The sequence below is a fragment of the Mustela lutreola genome, chromosome 7 (genome assembly GCF_030435805.1).
Source record: "Mustela lutreola isolate mMusLut2 chromosome 7, mMusLut2.pri, whole genome shotgun sequence".
In the NCBI taxonomy this organism is placed as follows: Eukaryota; Metazoa; Chordata; class Mammalia; order Carnivora; family Mustelidae; genus Mustela; species Mustela lutreola.
The window spans coordinates 126728486-126748161 of record NC_081296.1 but is presented as its reverse complement, the minus strand read 5'-3'; the positions used below and the strand labels follow the sequence as shown (position 1 = coordinate 126748161).

Here is a 19676-nt window from a genome sequence, read left to right as displayed (position 1 = left end):
GTACAGGGCATTGTATGATCATCTTCAAGTCTGGGAAACAATGAGTGGCAAACATTACGGATTTAGAGGGGGAAAAGTTACCTCTTCAGGTAAACAAGATTAGACGGAAATGAAGAAATGCAGCTTTACAAGTTAAAGAATTGGAGAGTAAGGACTGGAAGGGGTCTCAGTGACCAGCCTGGGGTCTTTGCTTTGCACACAGCAGCTTCCAACTGGAGGGCTTAAGTGATGAAGCCCAAGTTAAATTAATGGCAGAGTTGGCATTGAACTCAAACCTTAGGACTCAAATTCCATACTCTCACCATGGCACTCCCCACACTTTGTGGTGTGTGCTGTGTTCTGAATGTTTGTGTCCAGATTCTGGGTTGAAATCCTAATGCTCGTTGGGATGGGAAGGGGATGGATATGGGGCCTTTGGAGGGGCTTCGGCTATGAGGGTTGAGTCTGCATGACTAGGACAAGTGCTCTTGGAGGAGTCAGACATCTCCCTAGCCCCCTCCACTGTGTGAGGACACATTGAGAAGTTTCTGTTGTTGATGAGTTACGCGGTCTGTGGTAGTTCATTACAACAGCCTAAAAGGACCAAGACAGTGTTCAGAGTCGTCAAGACAAATTGCCGAGACAGTCTGGCAATTTACAAAGCGCTTTCACCTAGAGGCTCTGCTGGATCCGCTTCGGTAGGTACAATTCATGGTTATCTGTCACCACATATAAATCCAGTGTTTCAAATCAACCTGAGCAGAAGTCAGGTCCCCACTGAGCCCCGAAACACGGTATGTAGAGGCATGAGATACATTCTTTATACCCAAAGAGCTACACGCTACTTCAGAAGAGTAAGATTCCACATGAAACATCATCAAAGTCATAATGGCATAGGGCTCAATGTGTTAGCATTAAAGGATTTTGGAAAAGGTCCACGAAGACTAAATATTAAACTGGATGGGTTGAGAGCTCCACCTCAAGCGATGATAGAATAACAATGGGAACTGTTTCAGGTTGTTAGACAGCAGGCACCCCAGGGCTGTGAGGCCTCAAAGAAGGGAAACAAAAGAGGTGATCCCTGAGACCCCCAATTTCTGTCTGGAGGCATTTACTAGATTCCAGTACACACGGGTAAACACAGAGCTGTGAAGATAAAATCCGCGTTCGAGGAGGCTGACACATGCAATGCAGAGCACCGGAGAGAATGGAGCTCTGCAGGAAAGGAGGTCCGGACATGTGCCGAGGGCTCCCTTCGTGTCTGGCTCTAGACTAAGCTATGTATTCACAGCGTGAAACTCTGTGAGCTAGGCAAAGGATCCACAAAGAAAAGAACGGTTACCAGGGTCCCGTTAGCTGTACAATGATCAGGATTCTCACAGGGCTTGGGGATGGTCAAGATCAGAACAGCTCCAGTGCAGAATGCTCGTTCCACCCCGAGAGAATTCCTCGCCTTGGGAATAAGGCCATACATTCCCTGGAGGAAAGGCTACAAGGCTACTGCTCCTGCCCTAGCAAAGCTCTAAAGTATTTTTATTTCTTTTTTTGAGAAAGAGAGAAAACAAGTGGCGGGGGGTGTGGGTAGGGGGTGGGGTGTGCAGAGAGAAAAGCAGGCTTCCCACTGAGCAGGGGAGCCCGATCTGGGACCCCGGGATCATGGCCTGAGCTAAAGGCAGACACCCAACCGACTGAGCCACCCAGGCAGCCTCTAGCAAAGCTCGCAAAGCCCCGGAAGAGTCCAGCTGTCAAAACTGAAGAAGAAAGAGAAAACATAAAATTTTATCTGGAAACTTCAATACTTCTCTCTTGGTAATTGATAGAACAAGTAGACGGAAAATCAGTAAACACATAGAACTCTTACACAACATAATCAGCCAACATGACTTAATTAGTATTTGTAAAACATTATAGCCAATCAGTGCAGAATGTGTACTCTTTTGAAGGGTACACTGACTAAGATAGATTGGGTCATAAAACAAGCCTAGATACATTTAAAATAATCCTAGAAAGCATACTCTCTGACCACAACGGAAGTATTGATTAAAAAAAAAAAAAAAAACTGGGAAATCCTTAAGTATTTGGAAATTAAACACTTCTAATTAGCACAAAAGTCAAAAAATAAAAATAAAAAGGATATTAAAGAACATTTTCAAATGAATAAAAATGAGACAAGTAACATATCAAAATATGTGAGATGCTGCTTGGTGTTCTACACATTTTACAGTGTTAAATGTCTATATTAAAAAAAAAAATCACAACCTAATCATCTAAGATTACATCTTAAGCTAGAAAATGAGCAAATTAAACCCAAAGTCAGTACAAGAAAATAAAGGTACAAGCAGCAATGGATGAAACCAAAAAAATGAAGAAACAATAGGGGAAAAAATATAAGAAACCAAAAGCAGATTCTCTGAAAGATAAATAAAACTGACAAAACTCTTACTAATAAAGATCAAAAGAAACAAAGAAAGCACAAGTTGGCCATATTAGGAACATCTTACAGATAATAACAAAGAAATATTACAAACAAGCTTATGCCCATAAATTAGACAATTTATGTGAAGTGGACAAATTCCTTGTAAGACACAAATGGCCAGAACTAACACAAGAAATGTAGAAATTGGAATAGTGCTGCTTCTATTAGGGTTCCCCAGGCCCTAAGCCCATTTTGATCTGCTCTGTGATAGTGGAGCTGGGATCCGCAGACCTCTTTCTTTTGCCAGGCAGCACAGAGATACTGCAAGGGCGTTGCAGGGCAGAGGCGCTTACCGTCCTCGGGCCAGGGTGCTCTTCCTGCCTGCTCCAGTGGTGGGTGGCCACTGGAGGCATTTGGTACACTCCATGTTGCACCCCTACCAGGAAGGCTGGGACAAGCAGTGGTATTTACAGGTCAAACAAGAAAAGCAACTGTATTTCAAGGTATGTGCAACAAATAATTGAAAAAGGAAATTAAAAAAATCATTTACAACAGCATCGAAAAACCATAAAATATTTAATGATAAATTTAAAATACATACAAAACTTGGTCTCTACAGAAAACTACAGAAATGGCTAAAAGTATGGAAAGCCTAAACATGTGGAAGGTGAAACATGTTCATGGATTGAAGGGTCGATAGAAGTAAGAAATCCATTCTCTCCAAATTGAACTGTAATTTTATTGTAACCCTAAATAATAACTCCCCAAGCTCTTTGCAGAAATATATAAGGTGAGTCTATAATTTATATAGAAACTTTACATTTACCTCTAGTAGCAAAAAATATTCTGAAGAACAAGTTGAGAGGACTTAAACTGAGTTTGACATTGACTATAAAGCTACAGAAATAAAGACAGTGTGGTATTTGCCTAAGGACAGACATACAAGTCAACAGAACAGAATACAGTGATTACTTCTGGATGTATACATAGATAGTCAATTGATTTTTCACAAAGGATGGTCTCTTCAACAAATGATACTCAAAAAAAACTTGACTATCCATAAAGGAAAAAAAATGAACCTCAAATCTCACCTCCCAGCATATACAAAAAGTAATGCAAAATAGTTCACAGACCTGAATTTAAAAGCTAAAAATATAACACTTCTGGAAGAAAACAAAGAAAAAGATCTTTGTGAATTTAGGATAGACAAAGATTTCTTAGGACACCAAAAAAACACCTACCCTAAAAGGAAAAAAAAAATTATAAAACTGTACTTCCAAGTCAAAATTTTGTATTCTTAAAAAGATATGGGTTAGGAGAAAACTATTTATAAAATATCTGATTTAAAATTCCATCTGGGTAAACCCAGGGGTCTCAGTCATTTAAGCCTCCAACTCCTGGTTTCAGTTCAGGTCATGGTCTCAGGGTCATGACACTGAACCCCGCATCAGGCTCCATGCTTAGCAGGGAGTATGCTTGGGAGTCCCTACCTCTTCCTCTCTGCGGCCCCCACTCATGCATTTTTTTTCAAATAAATAAAACCTTTTAAAAAATTGCATCTGAAATTATATAAAGAACTCTTACAACTCAATAAGAGAGAAAACCCTATTTTTTAGCAAAAGATCTGAACAGACATTTCACAAAAGAAAATATATGAATAATGACTAAGTCCACGAAAAGATGCTCAACATGTCATGTACCTACTACACACCCACGCACCTGAAATTAGAAAGACTAACAACATGAAGCATTGCGGAGAATGTGGAGCAACCAGAACTCTCCAACACTGCTGATGGGAGTGTAAAATCATACAAGCATTTTGGAGAACAGTTTGGCAGTTTCTTATAAAGCTATACATACATTTCCCTAAAGATACAGCAGTTTCACTCTGGTATTGATTAAGAAAAGAAAATAGGGGCACTTGGGTGGTGCAGTTGCTTAAGTGTCCGACTCAGGTCGTATCTGGAGGTCAGGAGATTGAGCCCCGAGGCAGGGTCTGTGCTCAGTGGGGAGTCTGCTTCATACTCTTTCTCTCTCTCTCCCTCTGCTCCTCTGCCTGCTCTCTCTAAAATAAATACTTAAAAAAAAGAAATGGTAACAGATGTCCACACAAAGACTTGTAAGCGAATGTTTAGAACAGGTTTATTTGTAATTCCAAAAAGTGAGGGAGGAGAAATTGACAAACTGCGGTTTAACCATACAATGGAATCTTCTTCGAAATAAGGAGCAAACCATTGATATACATAGCAGCATGAACAAACCTCAGCAGCATTATGCTGAATGAAAGAAACCCTTCGCAAAAAGGTACATAGTGTCTATCACTTCTATAACGTTTTGGAACAAGGAAAACTTATCAGTATCAACAGAAATCTGATCGACAGTTGCCTGAGATGGGGGCAGGTGAGAAGGTATTACTGTATAGGTGCGCACGAGAACTTTCTAGGGTAATGGGTCATGGGTAATGGGTAATGGTAATATTCCTTATTGGCTGGGGTGTTAGCTTTGTGGGTGTATCCACTTGTCTAGGCTCACTGAGCAGTATACTTAAAACGGGGACACTTTATTGTATGTAAATTATACCACAATAAAGTTAACTTAAAAAAATATGTAGTCGTGAAGTGGAAATCACTTAGAGTTCGTTTTAATTAAAACTTTTTCTCTATAAGAGAATATATCTCTATTAGATATATTCTAATATTTAGCTTCTTGTCTTTAACAGAAATATGAAACTTCATGTCAGTTTAGCCTATGTTAATCCGTTACAAATTCCAAAATCATAGAATTAGTCCAGTGAAGTTTTGAACTTTCACTTTAGAGAATTCTAGAATTTACTTTATTGACACGAACAACGGACATATTTCTAGGAGGTTCATTAATGCTTACATATAAATCATACTGCATGAGAAATTTGCTCCCCACACTTCAATACGAACACGTTTGTACTTTCGTGAAATGAATGCATCTAATCACACAACTATTAGAGGATGATCCAATTCTATGAACTGGCAGAAGCTCAGTGTTCCCCTTCTTCCACACACGGGGAGAAGTCATGAGCTGTGCTAGTCCTTCACCCGTGGCACACAAGACGACAGGCCGCGAAAGGCCCCATGAAATGACACAGCAGAGAACTGCTACAGCTTCGCCCGTGGACTCGCGGACAGCACGGCCCACGTGTCCGCGTGGGCTTTCTGTCCTCCTCCCGGCCGCCTGGGAAAATGTTCACGGAGAGCTTTACGGGTTACAAGACTAAAGGCTGGATTTAAAAGAATTAAAAACTGCGGACAGCCCAGTTAATCTGCTCACATTGATTACTGCAGGACTAGCTTTAGAGGTAGTTTATTAGTGAGGCGTTTTTCAAATGATCCACTCATCATATCTATGATTCAAAAGCATCATCGTAAAAAGGAAAAGAAAAAAAAAAAATACTCTTTAGAGTGTTAAGATTAATGGGTTGAAGTAGTTTCCAAAAAGCAGCACTTGCAGTGTTCTTCAGTTCCCTGCGGTGGGGTGTGACCTCTGGACGAAGCCATCCGCTCACTCAGACACATGGTCCGTTTCTGTGATGATCGAGTTACCGCCATCCACGTCATCCCTTGCTCATTCAGTGAAGACGGCCACCTCAGCGTCAATGCCAAGGCTTTGAGGTGTGAACCACCCAAACCACTCCTCACAACAGGACCGCTGCACAGCTTGGATTTTAGGGGACGTATCAGGTCATGTTCAAGATTCATCGGTTTCCCCTGGGCACTGGTTCTAAAAATATCTTCCAGAAGATCAAGTAAACATGTATTTCTCTCCCCGTTTACTCTTCACTATTGTTAGCCTCCAAGAGGCTCAATATTGATCCATCAAAAGAATTGGCTCTCGACCAAAACCAAAAACAAAAGAAAGAAAATCCAAAGAGTGGTTCTATGGTGCTCCATGAATATCAGCTTGAGGCTTCCACATGAAAGTTGTCAAACTGTGCAAATTCAAAGGAGTAAGTTCCAATGGCAGCCCAGCCGTTCTTCGGGAAACTCACAGGGATGCCCGTCCAGACATACTGGCCGTTCAGCATGCCAGAGGAGAACCGGCCCTGGAGGAAAAACAAATGCACCCCTTGAAGACATATGCAAACGATTCTCTGAGGTCTGTTTCATAATGTGTACAGCCAATCTAGTCAGTGGAGCTAACATCCTTCTCACTTCAGACCATGGCAAAACCCAATTCCACAGTCTGAGCAAAAGTTGGAAACACAGGAAAAACTCTCTCAGAGGAAATTCTTATCTACGTATGTAAAGAGTTTCCAAGGCACGAGGAGGATTTCCTTGTACCCCACCAAGATGCTGTAAAACCTACAGAAATGTACCACTTTCCATAGCATCATAAAATTTTGGACAAAAGCCCACTAAAATAAACAAATATTTGTAATGTACCAGTACTTGCACACACACACATTGTCCAACAGGCACCAGCTCTTTCGACACGGCTACTGGAGCCAAACCATCCATCCAGTTAAGTCCTTTTGACCCCATGTACAGAATACCACTTCAAAGTCACATGAAGAGCCCACCCTTAGGTTAGAAAAACAGTAACCATCAGTTAAACTGATGACTGCAGTCGGGGAGATCAGAGGGTAAGAAGGGACATATCCATAGAAATGACTCACTGGTCACTGACGGAGAAAGATAAAATAATTTCCTCAGACAGCTGCCATTCCTACAGAGCCAAGTGCCCGGCAGACAGCGGATAGTAAACACTAGCGCTCATTATCATTATTACAGCACATTTAGGAGCATATAGTCCCAGAATATCAATTGCAGCTAAACATGTAAAAGTGGCTAATTTCAAAGGGCGAAGAGCTAAATAAAGATCCAAAGCACGAGACTGAGGACCAAAATAGTCAGTGGAGATCTGTTTTTATGTCAGAGAATTACAATGCGCTGGGCCTTCATTTTCTTCTTTCATCTTATGGCGAAAGATAGGGAGACATGAGACTCTAAGTCAAAAAATCACAGCTCACCAGCAGAGCTGCAACCCGAATCTCAGTTGTCCAACTCTACGCTCAGGGAACCCACACTCCTGCTGTCACACACGTGCACAGCTCTCCGCAGCCCTCAAAGTGGCCACCAGGGACTACTAACCCAGAGCCAACACACAGTCATATGGCCCAGGTGCCCTGCACCCCCTCCCCATGCCCGCCGCTGGCCTCCAGGCTGCTCCTCACACCAGCCCAGTCACAAGCAGCATCCTCTGCCCAGAACACTCTTCCCACCAGGCATGCCTCAGCTCAAAGAGCACCAACTCTCAGAGTCCTTCCCTGGTCTCTGGACCTGGAGAATCCTGACAGGGGAGCTACCTTATCTCATTGTCCCGTTTCATTTTTGTTTTTTTTTTTTCTTCACAAATTAACTGACTGATTGATTCGTTTGATTTTCTTACTGTTTTAGAGCAAGACAGCCATTCTGGCCCACAGGCCAGCCACCTATTTTTATCAATAAAACGTTATTGGAATCACAGTCACATGCATTCCTTTACCTACTGTCCGTGGCTGCTTTCTCACGATACAAGCAAAGTTGAGCAAAGCTGCACAAACCAGATGGCTCACAAAGCCTAAAATATTTACTGTGTGGCCCTTTACAGAAAGACTTTGCCAACGCGTGTCCTAGAAGAATACAGGCTCTCGAGAGCAGGAACCTTGTGTGTCTTATTCAATACTGCTGCATCCCTAGCATCTAGGAAAGTACATATAAAAGGTGCCTAACAGGCATGTATTAAAGGAAAGAAGAAAACACGATCTAACCCTAAGACAACCTACAGAAGCTATCCTCCTTCTACAGATAAGGAAACAGAAGCTCAAAGAGGTGAAGAACTTGCAGGGAGTCAGCAGGTGTCAGCAAGGCAGTCGGCACATGGATCTGCCTGGTCCAAACATGCCTACGGCTACCAACACTCACTTAAGGGCCACCCGGGTGGCTCCATGGGTTAAGCATCTGCCTTCGGCTCAGGTCATGATCTCAGGGTCCTGGGATCGAGCCCCACATTGGGCTCTCTGCTCAGTGGGTAATCTGCTTCTCCATGGCCCTCTGCCTCTCCCCTCTGCTCATTCTCTCTCTCTCTCTCTCAAATAAGTAATAAAAAAAATAAAATAAATAAAGGATGCTCACTTCATTCCCTAAGGGAGGAGGGACAGAAATGAAGATGTGTGCTGTTTTATACGAGGTGGTCAGGAAAGAACCTGAAGGGAACAAGGGAGGAAGCTATGTAATCCAAGATTTTGGAAAGTCAACACACTTTAAAGTGTGATACTGGATAATAAAAGACAAACCAATATAAAGAACAAAGTTCAGAAATAACCTATCCACATGTGATGATTTGTTACATCAAAAAGGTGGCCTTCAAATCATAGGCAAAAGGACAGTCTATGTAATGAATGATGATGGCCATCCATTTGTTATGAAAAAAATTATATTGGGCTCATCCGGATCCCTTATGATTACAAGTAAATTCCAGATGTATTAAAGACTTCAACACGGCGGGGAGGTGCCTGTGTGGCTCAGTCAGTTAAGCATCCGACTCTTGATTTCAGCTCAGGTCATGATCTCAGCTGGGATCCAGGCCCATGCAGGGCTCCTTGCTCAGCAGGAGTCTGCTTGGGAGTCTCTCTTTCCCTCCGCCTCTGCCCCTTCCCCCCTGAAATAAATAAAATCTTAAAAAAAAAAAAAAAAAAAAAGACTTCAACATAAAAAAATCCTAAACTTTGTTTATTTTAGGAAAAAAAAAGGTTCCTCACCTTGAGAAAGATGAAGGTCTTCTTAAATAAAACACAAAATCCATGAACAAAAGTGAAATATTTGGCAGAATCAAAATTTAAAACTTCTATTCATGAAACATACCGTAAGCAAAAAATACACACAACAGGACGGAAGAAAACTATCTGTGACACACATAACAGACAACAGGTGATCACTCAGAATATATAATAAATTCATATGAATCCATCAGAAAAAGAAAATACAGTAAGAAAATGAGGAAAGAATGCAAACGGGTAACTTCAGAGAAGAGAGAAAAATACAAATAGCCAATAAACATAGTAAGGGGTAAAGTTCCCTAATTACCATGGAAATATAAATCATATCAATTAGTTTGAAAAATAATCCTTAAAAATAGGTAATATCAAATATTATTATAACTGCTATAAAACTGAATACAGCTTGGCTAGCAATAGGGCAATACCTGTCAAAATTCAAAACACAATTACATTTCTAAATATCTGCCTAATCAAACAGCAGTATACACGGCCCCGGAGGCAGCTAGCAGACCCTCCCCTCCACGTGCATATCAAGCCAGCCCAGATGCCTCCGTTCACCACGAGAGGGAAGAACTGGGAACAAAGCTGTGCCCATCGAGGGTGGCAGAGTTCAACACACAATGCTGTTCCCAAACCAGGTGCTCAAAACGTATTGTTACCACCTGAAAAACGTGTAGTCATTTTGGGTGGTTAAAGAAGAGACACGAACAACCTGAAAACAGTATCTGATTTCCATAATTTAGCTGCTGCTCTAACCTAAACCAACTTAGGGCAGAACCCAATAGCCAGAGAGCAGCCCTGTGTGACACAGAAGTTTCCACACAGCACGTCCAGCAATAACTCATGATCACCCAGGGATCTGGACAAGTATGTTTTGATGCTGTGATCCTACAATTAATCTGGTATCTCCTTTGACAAGGGTCTTCATGGAAACCAACTTCTAAAAAATTGTACTTACCACTGAAAACCAAATTATTCTCAACTACCAAAAATAAATTTATAGGCTCCAATTTATAATCCTGGTTCAGCCAACTTGGAAAAAAATTGATTCAATTATTGACTATCTACCAATTACCCCTGAGTTTAAAAAACAGAACCAAAATTTTAAAAAACTGCAGAGTGATAAATTCAACAGCTGGCGGTTCTCCTGCGGGCTTACCCTGACACACACTATCACCCTAGGGTCTGCTGGTTTGCTGGCTTCCTAGCAGATTCCCTGCCTGTTTCCATTACTACATTTATCACAGTTTTCCCCTCTTACCTGGTAACAAAAAATGCCAGAAAGGCACAAGAAAATATTTTACCTCCAGGCATGCTGGTCAGCATTACTTACGTTAATAATTAGCGTGAGTGTATACCATTTTTTTGCTGTAACGTCAACATGTCCTAAAGCATATAAGATCCATCCAGCTGCAACACAGAAAGATTATCCTGATATATTTTTAAAATCAAAAGCACAGAATCACAGAGCTCAGTTAGGGTTCTCAGGCAGCATTTATACGTAACAAAGTAAGTCTTAATAAAGATCTACATTTCCAGATCTACCACTGATTTAAAACAAAAAATCCTTCCTTCAGGCATGCAATCCACAAGCATTCCTGGGATCCTCCTCTGGGCCACATATTCTATGTGAGTTCACAGGAGAACCAGTGAACTAAACTCACAAACCAACCACAGTATAATGTGTCAGCTTCTACAGTTCAGGCACAGATTTATACTCAACTGGACTGGATAAAAATAAGGAGCAGTGGTCAAAGATCACCACAAGATTTCTAGCTGGCCTAACTGGTTACATGAGAATAGCATGAACTAAGAATTAGAAAACAATGAGTTAATTTGGGGATAGGTTATACTTGAATGCCTGAGAGAAACCAGAATAAGATGTTGAGTGGGCAGTTTAAAACATAAGAACAGTGGGGACTAAAGACCTGGATGTAAATTGCTAGTTCCAGCTCTGCTACGAGCTCATTTTGAGACTTCGGGCAAATCAATTAACCTCTCTGGTTTGGACTGGACAGTCAGCAAGGAACGTTCCAGATGGGTCATGCTATGACTCTGCAGTCCTACTCTACTGTCCTTATAACCCACTTTCTTTTTCACTTGTGGAGCCCTTTCCACCTTAGGCAGAGGCAAAGAGTGGCATAGGAGAGAAGGCTTTTCACAAATGCAGGGGAAGTCAAGAGGCAAGCAATCAGGAAGACACAGCACCAATACGGTCTTTTTCAACAGAGTGGATGTACCAACACCAAAGTGAATTAGAATTCAACACGGACATATTTTAAGCACCTATCCTGGATAAAATACTATTCTATAAAAATAAGGGCTGTTCAAGATGAATGTAAAAAAGTCAAGCTGTTTTCAAATTATTCAATAATTTGGGAAACAGGATTTCTCCATTTTAAGCAGACCAACCCCTCTCCTTGTATTTCCGTAAGCACACCAGCACGCTCTTGTAGTCTTGCTTTTTATTTATGGGGTTTCCCGGTCATTCTCTCCCTACTACGTCCACCTCACCCCAGTCTATGCGAATCCTACCCTGACAGCCTCACTCAGCTCTACCTGAAAAAGCTGGGCACTGTTTCCTTTTACATTGCTGCCTCTCTAATTAACTCTCCAATTTTGAATCATTTGGTTTTTGCTTCCATGTGCTGAATCTCTTCCCAGTTAGACGTCCAAGCCCCTTGAGGTAAAGCTCTCTCATTACACAGTAAGTGACAAGCTCACCGTGGCATATGTCATAGCGAGTCATGTGCTACAGAAGTCACTTACCTAGATCACCTGTAACTCTGTAGGTTCCATTTGCAAAAATCCAGAAGAAAACTCCTCTGGCGCCTCTAATCAAGATACCACCTTTGTTTACTCTTCCGGCAATGAACACGCCTCCCTTCTCAGGAGTCTCTATGTAAACATCACACGTTACAGTCAGATTGGACCTGCAGAATGAAACTGTTAGTTAGCGCTCTTAATTATGCCTCTCCGAATGCCGCACAAACGTGTCCCTTCACAGCCACATGCTGCCAGACTTCTAATTGAGGTGAGTATGTGCTTTGCTTAGTCTGTGCGTGTAGCAGGGATGGGCTTCAAGAATCTTGATTCAGGAAAAAAAAAAAAATCTCATCGATGACAGTTTTAAGTTTTATGTGACTGAAGTTAAGTCATTTCATTGCCTCTTTTAATGTAACTGGAAAAAATAGTACTTATTGCTTTCAAGTCTCTTAATGCATCTCTTATCTCTCTATAATAAAACAACTTCTCCTCCTAAGACGATAACATTAGAAGAAGGCTACCTCGAATCCAGGAGGAAATATTGGGAAACGGCACATAATAAATAGGAAGAGCCTAAATCTGAAAGGGTCTCGGAAGTCAGGCCCAGATGTGTAGATCTGCCTGGGCTGCTGGCGAGAGTCACTGCATATTCCTGAGCAGAGGGCTGCATCACGAAAGCAGCGCTAAGAAGGATGAGAACAGTCCCTTCTCGAAGGGCGTCACTGCCCTTTCCTCATTCTTTCTCGTTCAAACTCTGTCACTCTCCCCCTCCCCGGCCGCTTCCCTCTCTTCCCGCCTCCTTGCCCACTGCAGCGGTGAAGATGACCACTGCTATTTCAATGCTGCAAAATCTTCAAAGTTATGAAGATGTTTGGTTTACTCTCTAGATGGTGCGCTATCCCATCTCTACGACAGTTGAAGAGCCTTGGTTTTTCTAGAGTCCCTGCCAGACAGAAGTCTGGGTTCGGGGAGAGCCACTCTTCTGTAGCACTCACAGCAAGGAGGATAACAGTTGTTGCAGAAAGTTAAAGGTTTTCGATGGTGGCTGACTTCCAAACTGGCAATCAAAATAATGGGGCCCATCCCTCAGAAAAGGAAACCCAGCTACCTGCTTCATAATAAGACCACGGGTAGCAAATGAAAAAAGTCACACGTGCTAGTGAGCTAGCATGTTCAGAAAATCGGGATACAGTGTCTACTACAGAGATGTGGGATAAATGGCATTTTTGTTGTATAAAAAGACAGGCCTTGCAGGGTTATCCTAAGTTAGGCAAGCATTCTTCATTGTACCCCAATAACTCTGGGTTCTAGAAACCAGGTAACTAAAAATTTCTCAAGACTTACAGCAGTTTGGAACTAGAATTGGGATTTTTTTTTTTTTTAAGATTTTATTTATTTGACAGACAGAGATCACAAGTAGGCAGAGAGAGAGGGGAGGAAGCAGGCTCACTGCTGAGCAGAGAACCCTATGCGGGGCTCGATCCCAGGACCCTGGGATCATGACCTGAGCTGAAGGCAGAGGCTTTAACCCACTGAGCCACCCAGGCGCCCCTAGAATTGGGATTTCTAATAGAGAGTAAGGCAACAGAGAAGGGATAAGGACTTTCAGCAGCATGCCACAGATAAACAAGTCAAGGCTCTTTTCAGATTTATCATCCCTGCCTGCTCCAACTTCCAAGTAATAGATACGGCTGCTTGGTGACTTTGCATTAACAGCTACTATCACAAAACCTGGAATGTGTGAGTTTTGTTTCACGGAATTATACTAGTTAAAAGAAAAAGCAGAAAAGAAACACCTAAAACAGGTATAAATCAGTACATTAGAATCCCACAAATGACTTTAATAATGAAGGTGAAGTTTTGGTTCGGTCACTACGTTTGAAGTGTAGAATAAATATAAATTGTGTCTTTAACAAATACCTAAAGAAAAGAGTTGAACTCACCCACCAAGTAAAAGCTGATTTGCTTTTCACTATTGCCATCTACCGTCAGCCGGTGAACAGATTTTCCACGAAGGCTAAAACAGTGTAAGTCTACAATGGATCCAGCAGGTGGCAACACCAGATCAACAAATCAACTCCCCAGCAAAACCAAAAATGCATAAATCACTAGATCTGTTTATAAATAAATAAACTACAAGTGGATCCAAAAGTCCTTAATTTTTACATTAAAAGCAATCTGTTCCTGCAACAATCACTATTAAACTGGCAAATATGAGGGAAGGACACTGAGGCGGCAAAACCACATGCTGGCTTGTGGCTTTCATATTCAACAATTACCACACACCCATTAGGTTCTTGTACAAGGAAGACCACTGAACAGTCTTTGCTTCAGAATGTACCTGACAACATCACAAGGTTATTTCGGCTAGATCTACATTAAGGACACCAGTTTTATATACCATTTGTAATCTCCTATAATACTGATGGTGTTGTACGCATCAGCAGCCCAAGTAATGGGCCGCTGATTGAGAACTTGGCGTAGTGTGAAGCGATGCTCCCCAGGGTCTTCAATGTTTGTAAAGTATTCAAAGACGCCAGTCTGATCAGCGAAATTCGGAGCTTCGCTAAAAAACGGGTAATCTGTTCAGAACACAATTAAATTCTCTGGTTAGTATAAAATTCTTACAGAATCTCTCTTCTCTGATATTTTATGGCACATTTTTTAAACACTCTTGAGAAGTCCTAAATGAGTAAATGATACTTAGAACAAGCGGAAGTTTAAGGGTTAAGTTAATAAAGTATATCATCATTATTACTCAATACCAATACGATCAGTTTGATAGACAGACTTTACATATTTAATCCATGCAACTGCATAAGAGGAAAGATCATAAGTTTTAGAGAAAGGCAGACCCAAGATTTAAATTCTTACTCAGTCTGTCCCCCCGGCCAACTTGTTTAACTGTCCTGTGTCTCAAGCACCCCCCTCTCTACGTGGGCGTGAGGATAAGAGAATTAAATGAAAGAAAGCATGTCAAGCGTGTACATAAAGCAGCACCTAGCAAGGGCTCAATAAGAGCTAGTTTTGTTATTTCTAGTGTCTGCCACACAAGGTTCTAAGTCCCTGGTCACAGTCATCAGCTGACAGAAGATTAGGAATGGCTCACTATGTCAATCACAGAATTTAAATATTCCAAATTTTCTTTTCTATTTCTAAAATGGAGCAGAAGCAGTTGGGCCTCAGCTATCTTTCAATTTTTTTGTTGTTGTTGTTTAATTAAATTACACTTTTACAATGACAAAGGCTAGAGAAGAGCAAATTTAGTCATAATCTTACAGCTAATTTCACACGTCATGCTTTTCTAAATGTTTTCCTATTCATCATTTGAGAAATTAAGAAACACATAAAGGAGCGCTACAGCCTGACTTATAGTTTTTAGTTTATTTTGCAGTCAATAAAGCATTACATTTTAGATTTGAAGGTTTAGAATTGCTTTTCGGTTTTCAGGTCATAGAATAAGTAATTCTGGTGTTGGGGGAACTTCTCTCTTATTCATGAGGCCGTATCCCACACAGACTCCTTTACTGAAGACCAGAGGAATTACTCTGGCCACGACACAAGTGAGCAACAGACTGCAAAGCCATTTCTGGTGGCCTATTCATGCATTCTCTAAGAGGCCACTTCAGAGAACTGGCAGGAAACGAAGCACAGAGCCTCCAAGGGTCCCTGTTGTCTCCATTCTGCGAATAACTGAGAGGACTCCAATACACAGTCCAAGGGGCCTCGTACTGCAATTAACCCACATATCTCTTCCTGGGAAAGGCTGCTGAGACCTGCGGCCAGTGACTGACCAGGAGCGGGTAGCAGAAGTCTCCAACCAGCCGTGCTGCAAAGAGCAGCCCTGCAGACAGGAGGTTCAAGATGCTCTCTCAATGGCAGTCCCCTTCCCTGTTTCTCTCCTACAGCTATGGATTTTAGGAGCAAAGAAGAGAGCTACCTGACCCTGTCTTTGAGATCCAGAAGCTGTACATTTCTTGCTCACTAAGTTCTGTCACTTACTGAGTGATCTGGGACTATACCCACAATGACTGTGCCTTCCAACTTTTCAAGCAGCTTTCTTATGTTACCTAAAATCAAAAGCTTTTCTAACAGCTTTAGGACAGATCTTCCTAGAAAACCTGGAGGGTGTAAACATAAAATTCCCAGGTAGATAATAAGATGAAGCCCCCACGGGGAGCCTAACTCCCCTCAGCATTCAGTCCACTAGCCCTGCAGAAAGTGAAGGACCTTGACCTCCACACTCATTGAGGAAACTCATTGAATGGCTTTCATGAGGTGTGAATAACAGGACATTGGCAGGGTCACAAACCTTAAGCTTCCCCAAAACCAAGTTAGGATTATAGCTTTCATTCTCACAATGACCTCTCCGTTTTTTCTGGCACTGAAAAATGCAGGGCTCACAAGCTGAGTCACCTTGAGGTAACACAGAAACAAGGTCTCAGTTACTGCGTGGACACTGAGAGCTACACTTTACAGGAGTTCTATCACGCAGCCGTCTGACAGGTAGAAATCTATCCACTAGTGCTAAAAAGGGAAAACATGTTAAGTTTTAATAAAAACAAACAAAAAAAACTTACCAACATCAAAATCATCTTTATAAACCTGTGGGAAGGGCATGGACTTTGGAGGCAGTGGGTAGCTGCCCTTGGTCCCTGTGGTGAGAGTGGTGAGCGTGAAGAGTTCGTCCTCCTGCAGCTCCAGGGTGAAAGTGCCGCCGCTGTCGAGAAGCTGGAAAATGAAAATGCAGAGGTCAAGGCCAGGTGCTTTGGCTCATCTCATTTGGGCAAAATCAACTTTTTGAAAAGTCAACTTAAAGGAAAGCCAGACTCACTTCTGCTAAAACTTCATAACCACTCAGGAAGGCCACACCCAAAATCAAGGCCTTGAGATATTTTTCTTTATTTAGAAGACCTTATAAAATTATACTTTGTAGATAGGATTTTAAAAGAATTTCTCTTGAAAGTGACATTAAAGATGTGGAGAAAAAAAAAACCAAAACAAAAGAATTTCCCTCCATGGAGGAAGCAAGACTAGATGACACCAAAATTTCTATTTGTCTATTCTTTGCTACTACACTATAAGCTCCTCAGAACCCGTGTATATTCAAATCACATAAATAAGAGATCTGCTGGGCGCCTGGGTGGCTCAGTGGGTTGAGCTGCTGCCTTCGGCTCGGGTCATGATCTCAGGGTCCTGGGATCGAGTCCCGCATCGGGCTCTCTGCTCAGCGGGGGGCCTGCTTCCCTTCCTCTCTCTCTGTGATCTCTTTCCTTCCTCTCTCCTACTGTGATCTCTCTCTGTCAAGTAAATAAATAAAATCTTAAAAAAAAAAAAACCTTTAAAAAAAATAAGAGATCTGCTTACTTACTTTTTAGGACTTTACTAAGGGAGAAAAATGCAAAAAAAAAAAAAAACACAAACAAAAAAACCCTTCACTGATGACTCATCTGTTAACCAGAGAAAACCTTTAATTATTAAGAAAAAAAGGATCTGGGGCGCCTGGGTGGCTCAGTGGTTTAAGCCTCTGCCTTCAGCTCAGGTCATGATCTCAGGGTCCAGGGATCGAGCCCGCATTTGGCTCTCTGCTCAGTGGAAAGCCTGCTTCCCCCCCTTCTCTCTGCCTGCCTCTCTGCCTACTTGTGATCTCTGCCTGTCAAATAAATAAATAAACTCTTAAAAAAAAAAAAAAAAAAAGGTCCTACTTTTGACATGTTCAATATACATTTCAATTAGCAAGTTAGGTTTATGTTACATTTATGCTTTTGGCAACTTAATCTTTTTAAGCCACTTCGCCACAAAATGAGGGGGGGAAATACACACCTCCTAAGGTTGCTGCAGGATTTAACAACAAACTGTTTACAAACTGCTTCACTCAGTGCATGACCTTCCCTAGAGAAACACTCCCTATATGGAGGTGTCCTGTGCTGCATGCGGACCTCTGAAGACACCAGAATGCTTTGCATAATTAACGTAGGCATTACATGTATGCCCATTTCAGGAAATATGAGGGGATTTTTTTTCTACTTTGGCTTCAAAGGGCTTATACCATATCTTTGCTTTAATAATAACTTATTGGTCAGATCCATGAAATACCTAACACCACATTCTGGTTCAGGTAATAACCCAAATGATATTATTTTTCCTGTGAGGAAAATTGATTTTAATATGCTATATCTATCAATTTGTTGTGCAAAAAGCAAACTGCTCTTTTTTTTAGAATTTAATGCAGAAATGGTGTTCAATCATTGATAGTGACTAGTTAATTCAGAAAACATTAATAATTTCCAGGAAAAGTAGATTTGTGTCAATTAGGTGAAGTAATGTGTTCACTTGGACCAATTCACATTCTTTGAAATGTTTCCTGAGGAACTACCATGTGCTAATAAGTATGATGGTAGGGACCCAGAGTAAAAAGCTAAATGAAGCAGGGCCCCAGTCCTCAAAGGGCCCAATGTAGTGGCAAAAGTGTTTAACTAGGTAAGCACCTGCTCCTATGGTGCTATGCTGGTGGCTGTGAGCTGGGACTGGTGGGGAAAGCTTCAGCGGAAGCAGCACCTGAGCTGAGTCTTGAAGGACAACAAAGACATGAGGAGAAGGCATTCTAGGAGGAGGAAGAAGCAAATACAAAGTCACAGAGGGGAGTAAAGTGGCACACCGTGCTCTGAAAAGGGCAAGAAGTTTGGTCTGTGGGTACAGGCCATGTTAGTAGAACAGGCATCAAGAAAGGAAAGCCATCTTTTATCTTATGAGGTGGTCACAAGAGTCGTGTGCAATGCTCAGGGATGTGAACTCACAAGAAAAATCACTGAGAGACTTTGAGCAATGGAGTGACAAAACTTGGATCTGCATTTTAGACACATCATTGTGGCAGCAGTGTGATGGGTGGCTGGAGGCTGGAAAAACAGGAAAGAGTTTCCAAAATCCAGGAACGGAAATAAGCAGTAGCAGTGGGAATGGAGAATGAGGACTGCGCAAGAAGAACATGTCAGTGATAGAATGCTCTGGACTTGACCGATGGTGGTATACAAAGATAGGGTGGATGGGAAAGATGGTCTCAGATAAGACTCAATTTTCTGATTTGGGCAGCCAAGGGATGGCGGTACCATTTACCACAACAAACTAAATGCTAAGACCAAACACACCTATATTCCATTATGCCTTGGGGAGAACTTCTATTTAAAAAAACAAAAACAAAAACAGCTGGGGACACCTTTAGCTCTATTATACTTCAGTTATAAAATCTATTATAAAATTGAAATTTCTTAATTCATTGATTAAATATCTGTCCTCTTTTACTAGTTGCAAAGCTCAAAATACAGGAATTTATTTTATAAACTACCCATAGAGAATCCAGTTGTTTAAAAAGAAATCTCGTAGATGGTCTTCCAAGCTTTGTATACCACACCTGTAGCTCTGGTATTTCACTCTGAGGAAAAAACACACACAAAAAGGCATGGTTGAGTGGTTCATCATATCTTCTGAGGCTTTCCAAAATTAATACCAGCAAGAATGAACCCCTGATAATGTGCAGTCTATTCCTATTTGCCAAAAAGGAAATCTTTGGCAAATCTTAAATAGTTCATGTTCTGAAAGTAGGAAGATATTGTTCAAGCAAATACTTTATTTCTTATAAATAGCACAGACTTTTGGGAAATGTTTAAATAAAAATATTTTAGTGCCTTTTATACCTGTGTAAAACACTTTTTAGGAATTTTCTAGTAT

At 41.4% G+C, this 19676-nt stretch overlaps 1 protein-coding gene across 3 annotated transcripts in view; it reads right to left on the bottom strand.

Moving 5' to 3' along the window:
• Positions 1–4520: 4520 nt before the first annotated feature.
• GALC (galactosylceramidase) overlaps positions 4521–19676 on the bottom strand; it is a 66085-nt gene continuing 50929 nt past the window's right edge. For 2 of the 3 annotated variants that reach the window (XM_059182605.1, XM_059182606.1), the window contains exons 12-17: positions 19294–19380; positions 16532–16682; positions 14353–14533; positions 11955–12118; positions 10519–10595; positions 4521–6470 (exon numbers count right to left, since the gene is read on the bottom strand). In XM_059182605.1, the coding sequence (XP_059038588.1) occupies positions 6324–6470; positions 10519–10595; positions 11955–12118; positions 14353–14533; positions 16532–16682; positions 19294–19380 (807 nt within the window). In that variant the 3' untranslated portion in view covers positions 4521–6323. Of the gene's footprint in view, positions 6471–10518; positions 10596–11954; positions 12119–14352; positions 14534–16531; positions 16683–19293; positions 19381–19676 lie in introns of those variants that run through there. The other variant, XM_059182607.1, reaches the window with a different exon arrangement.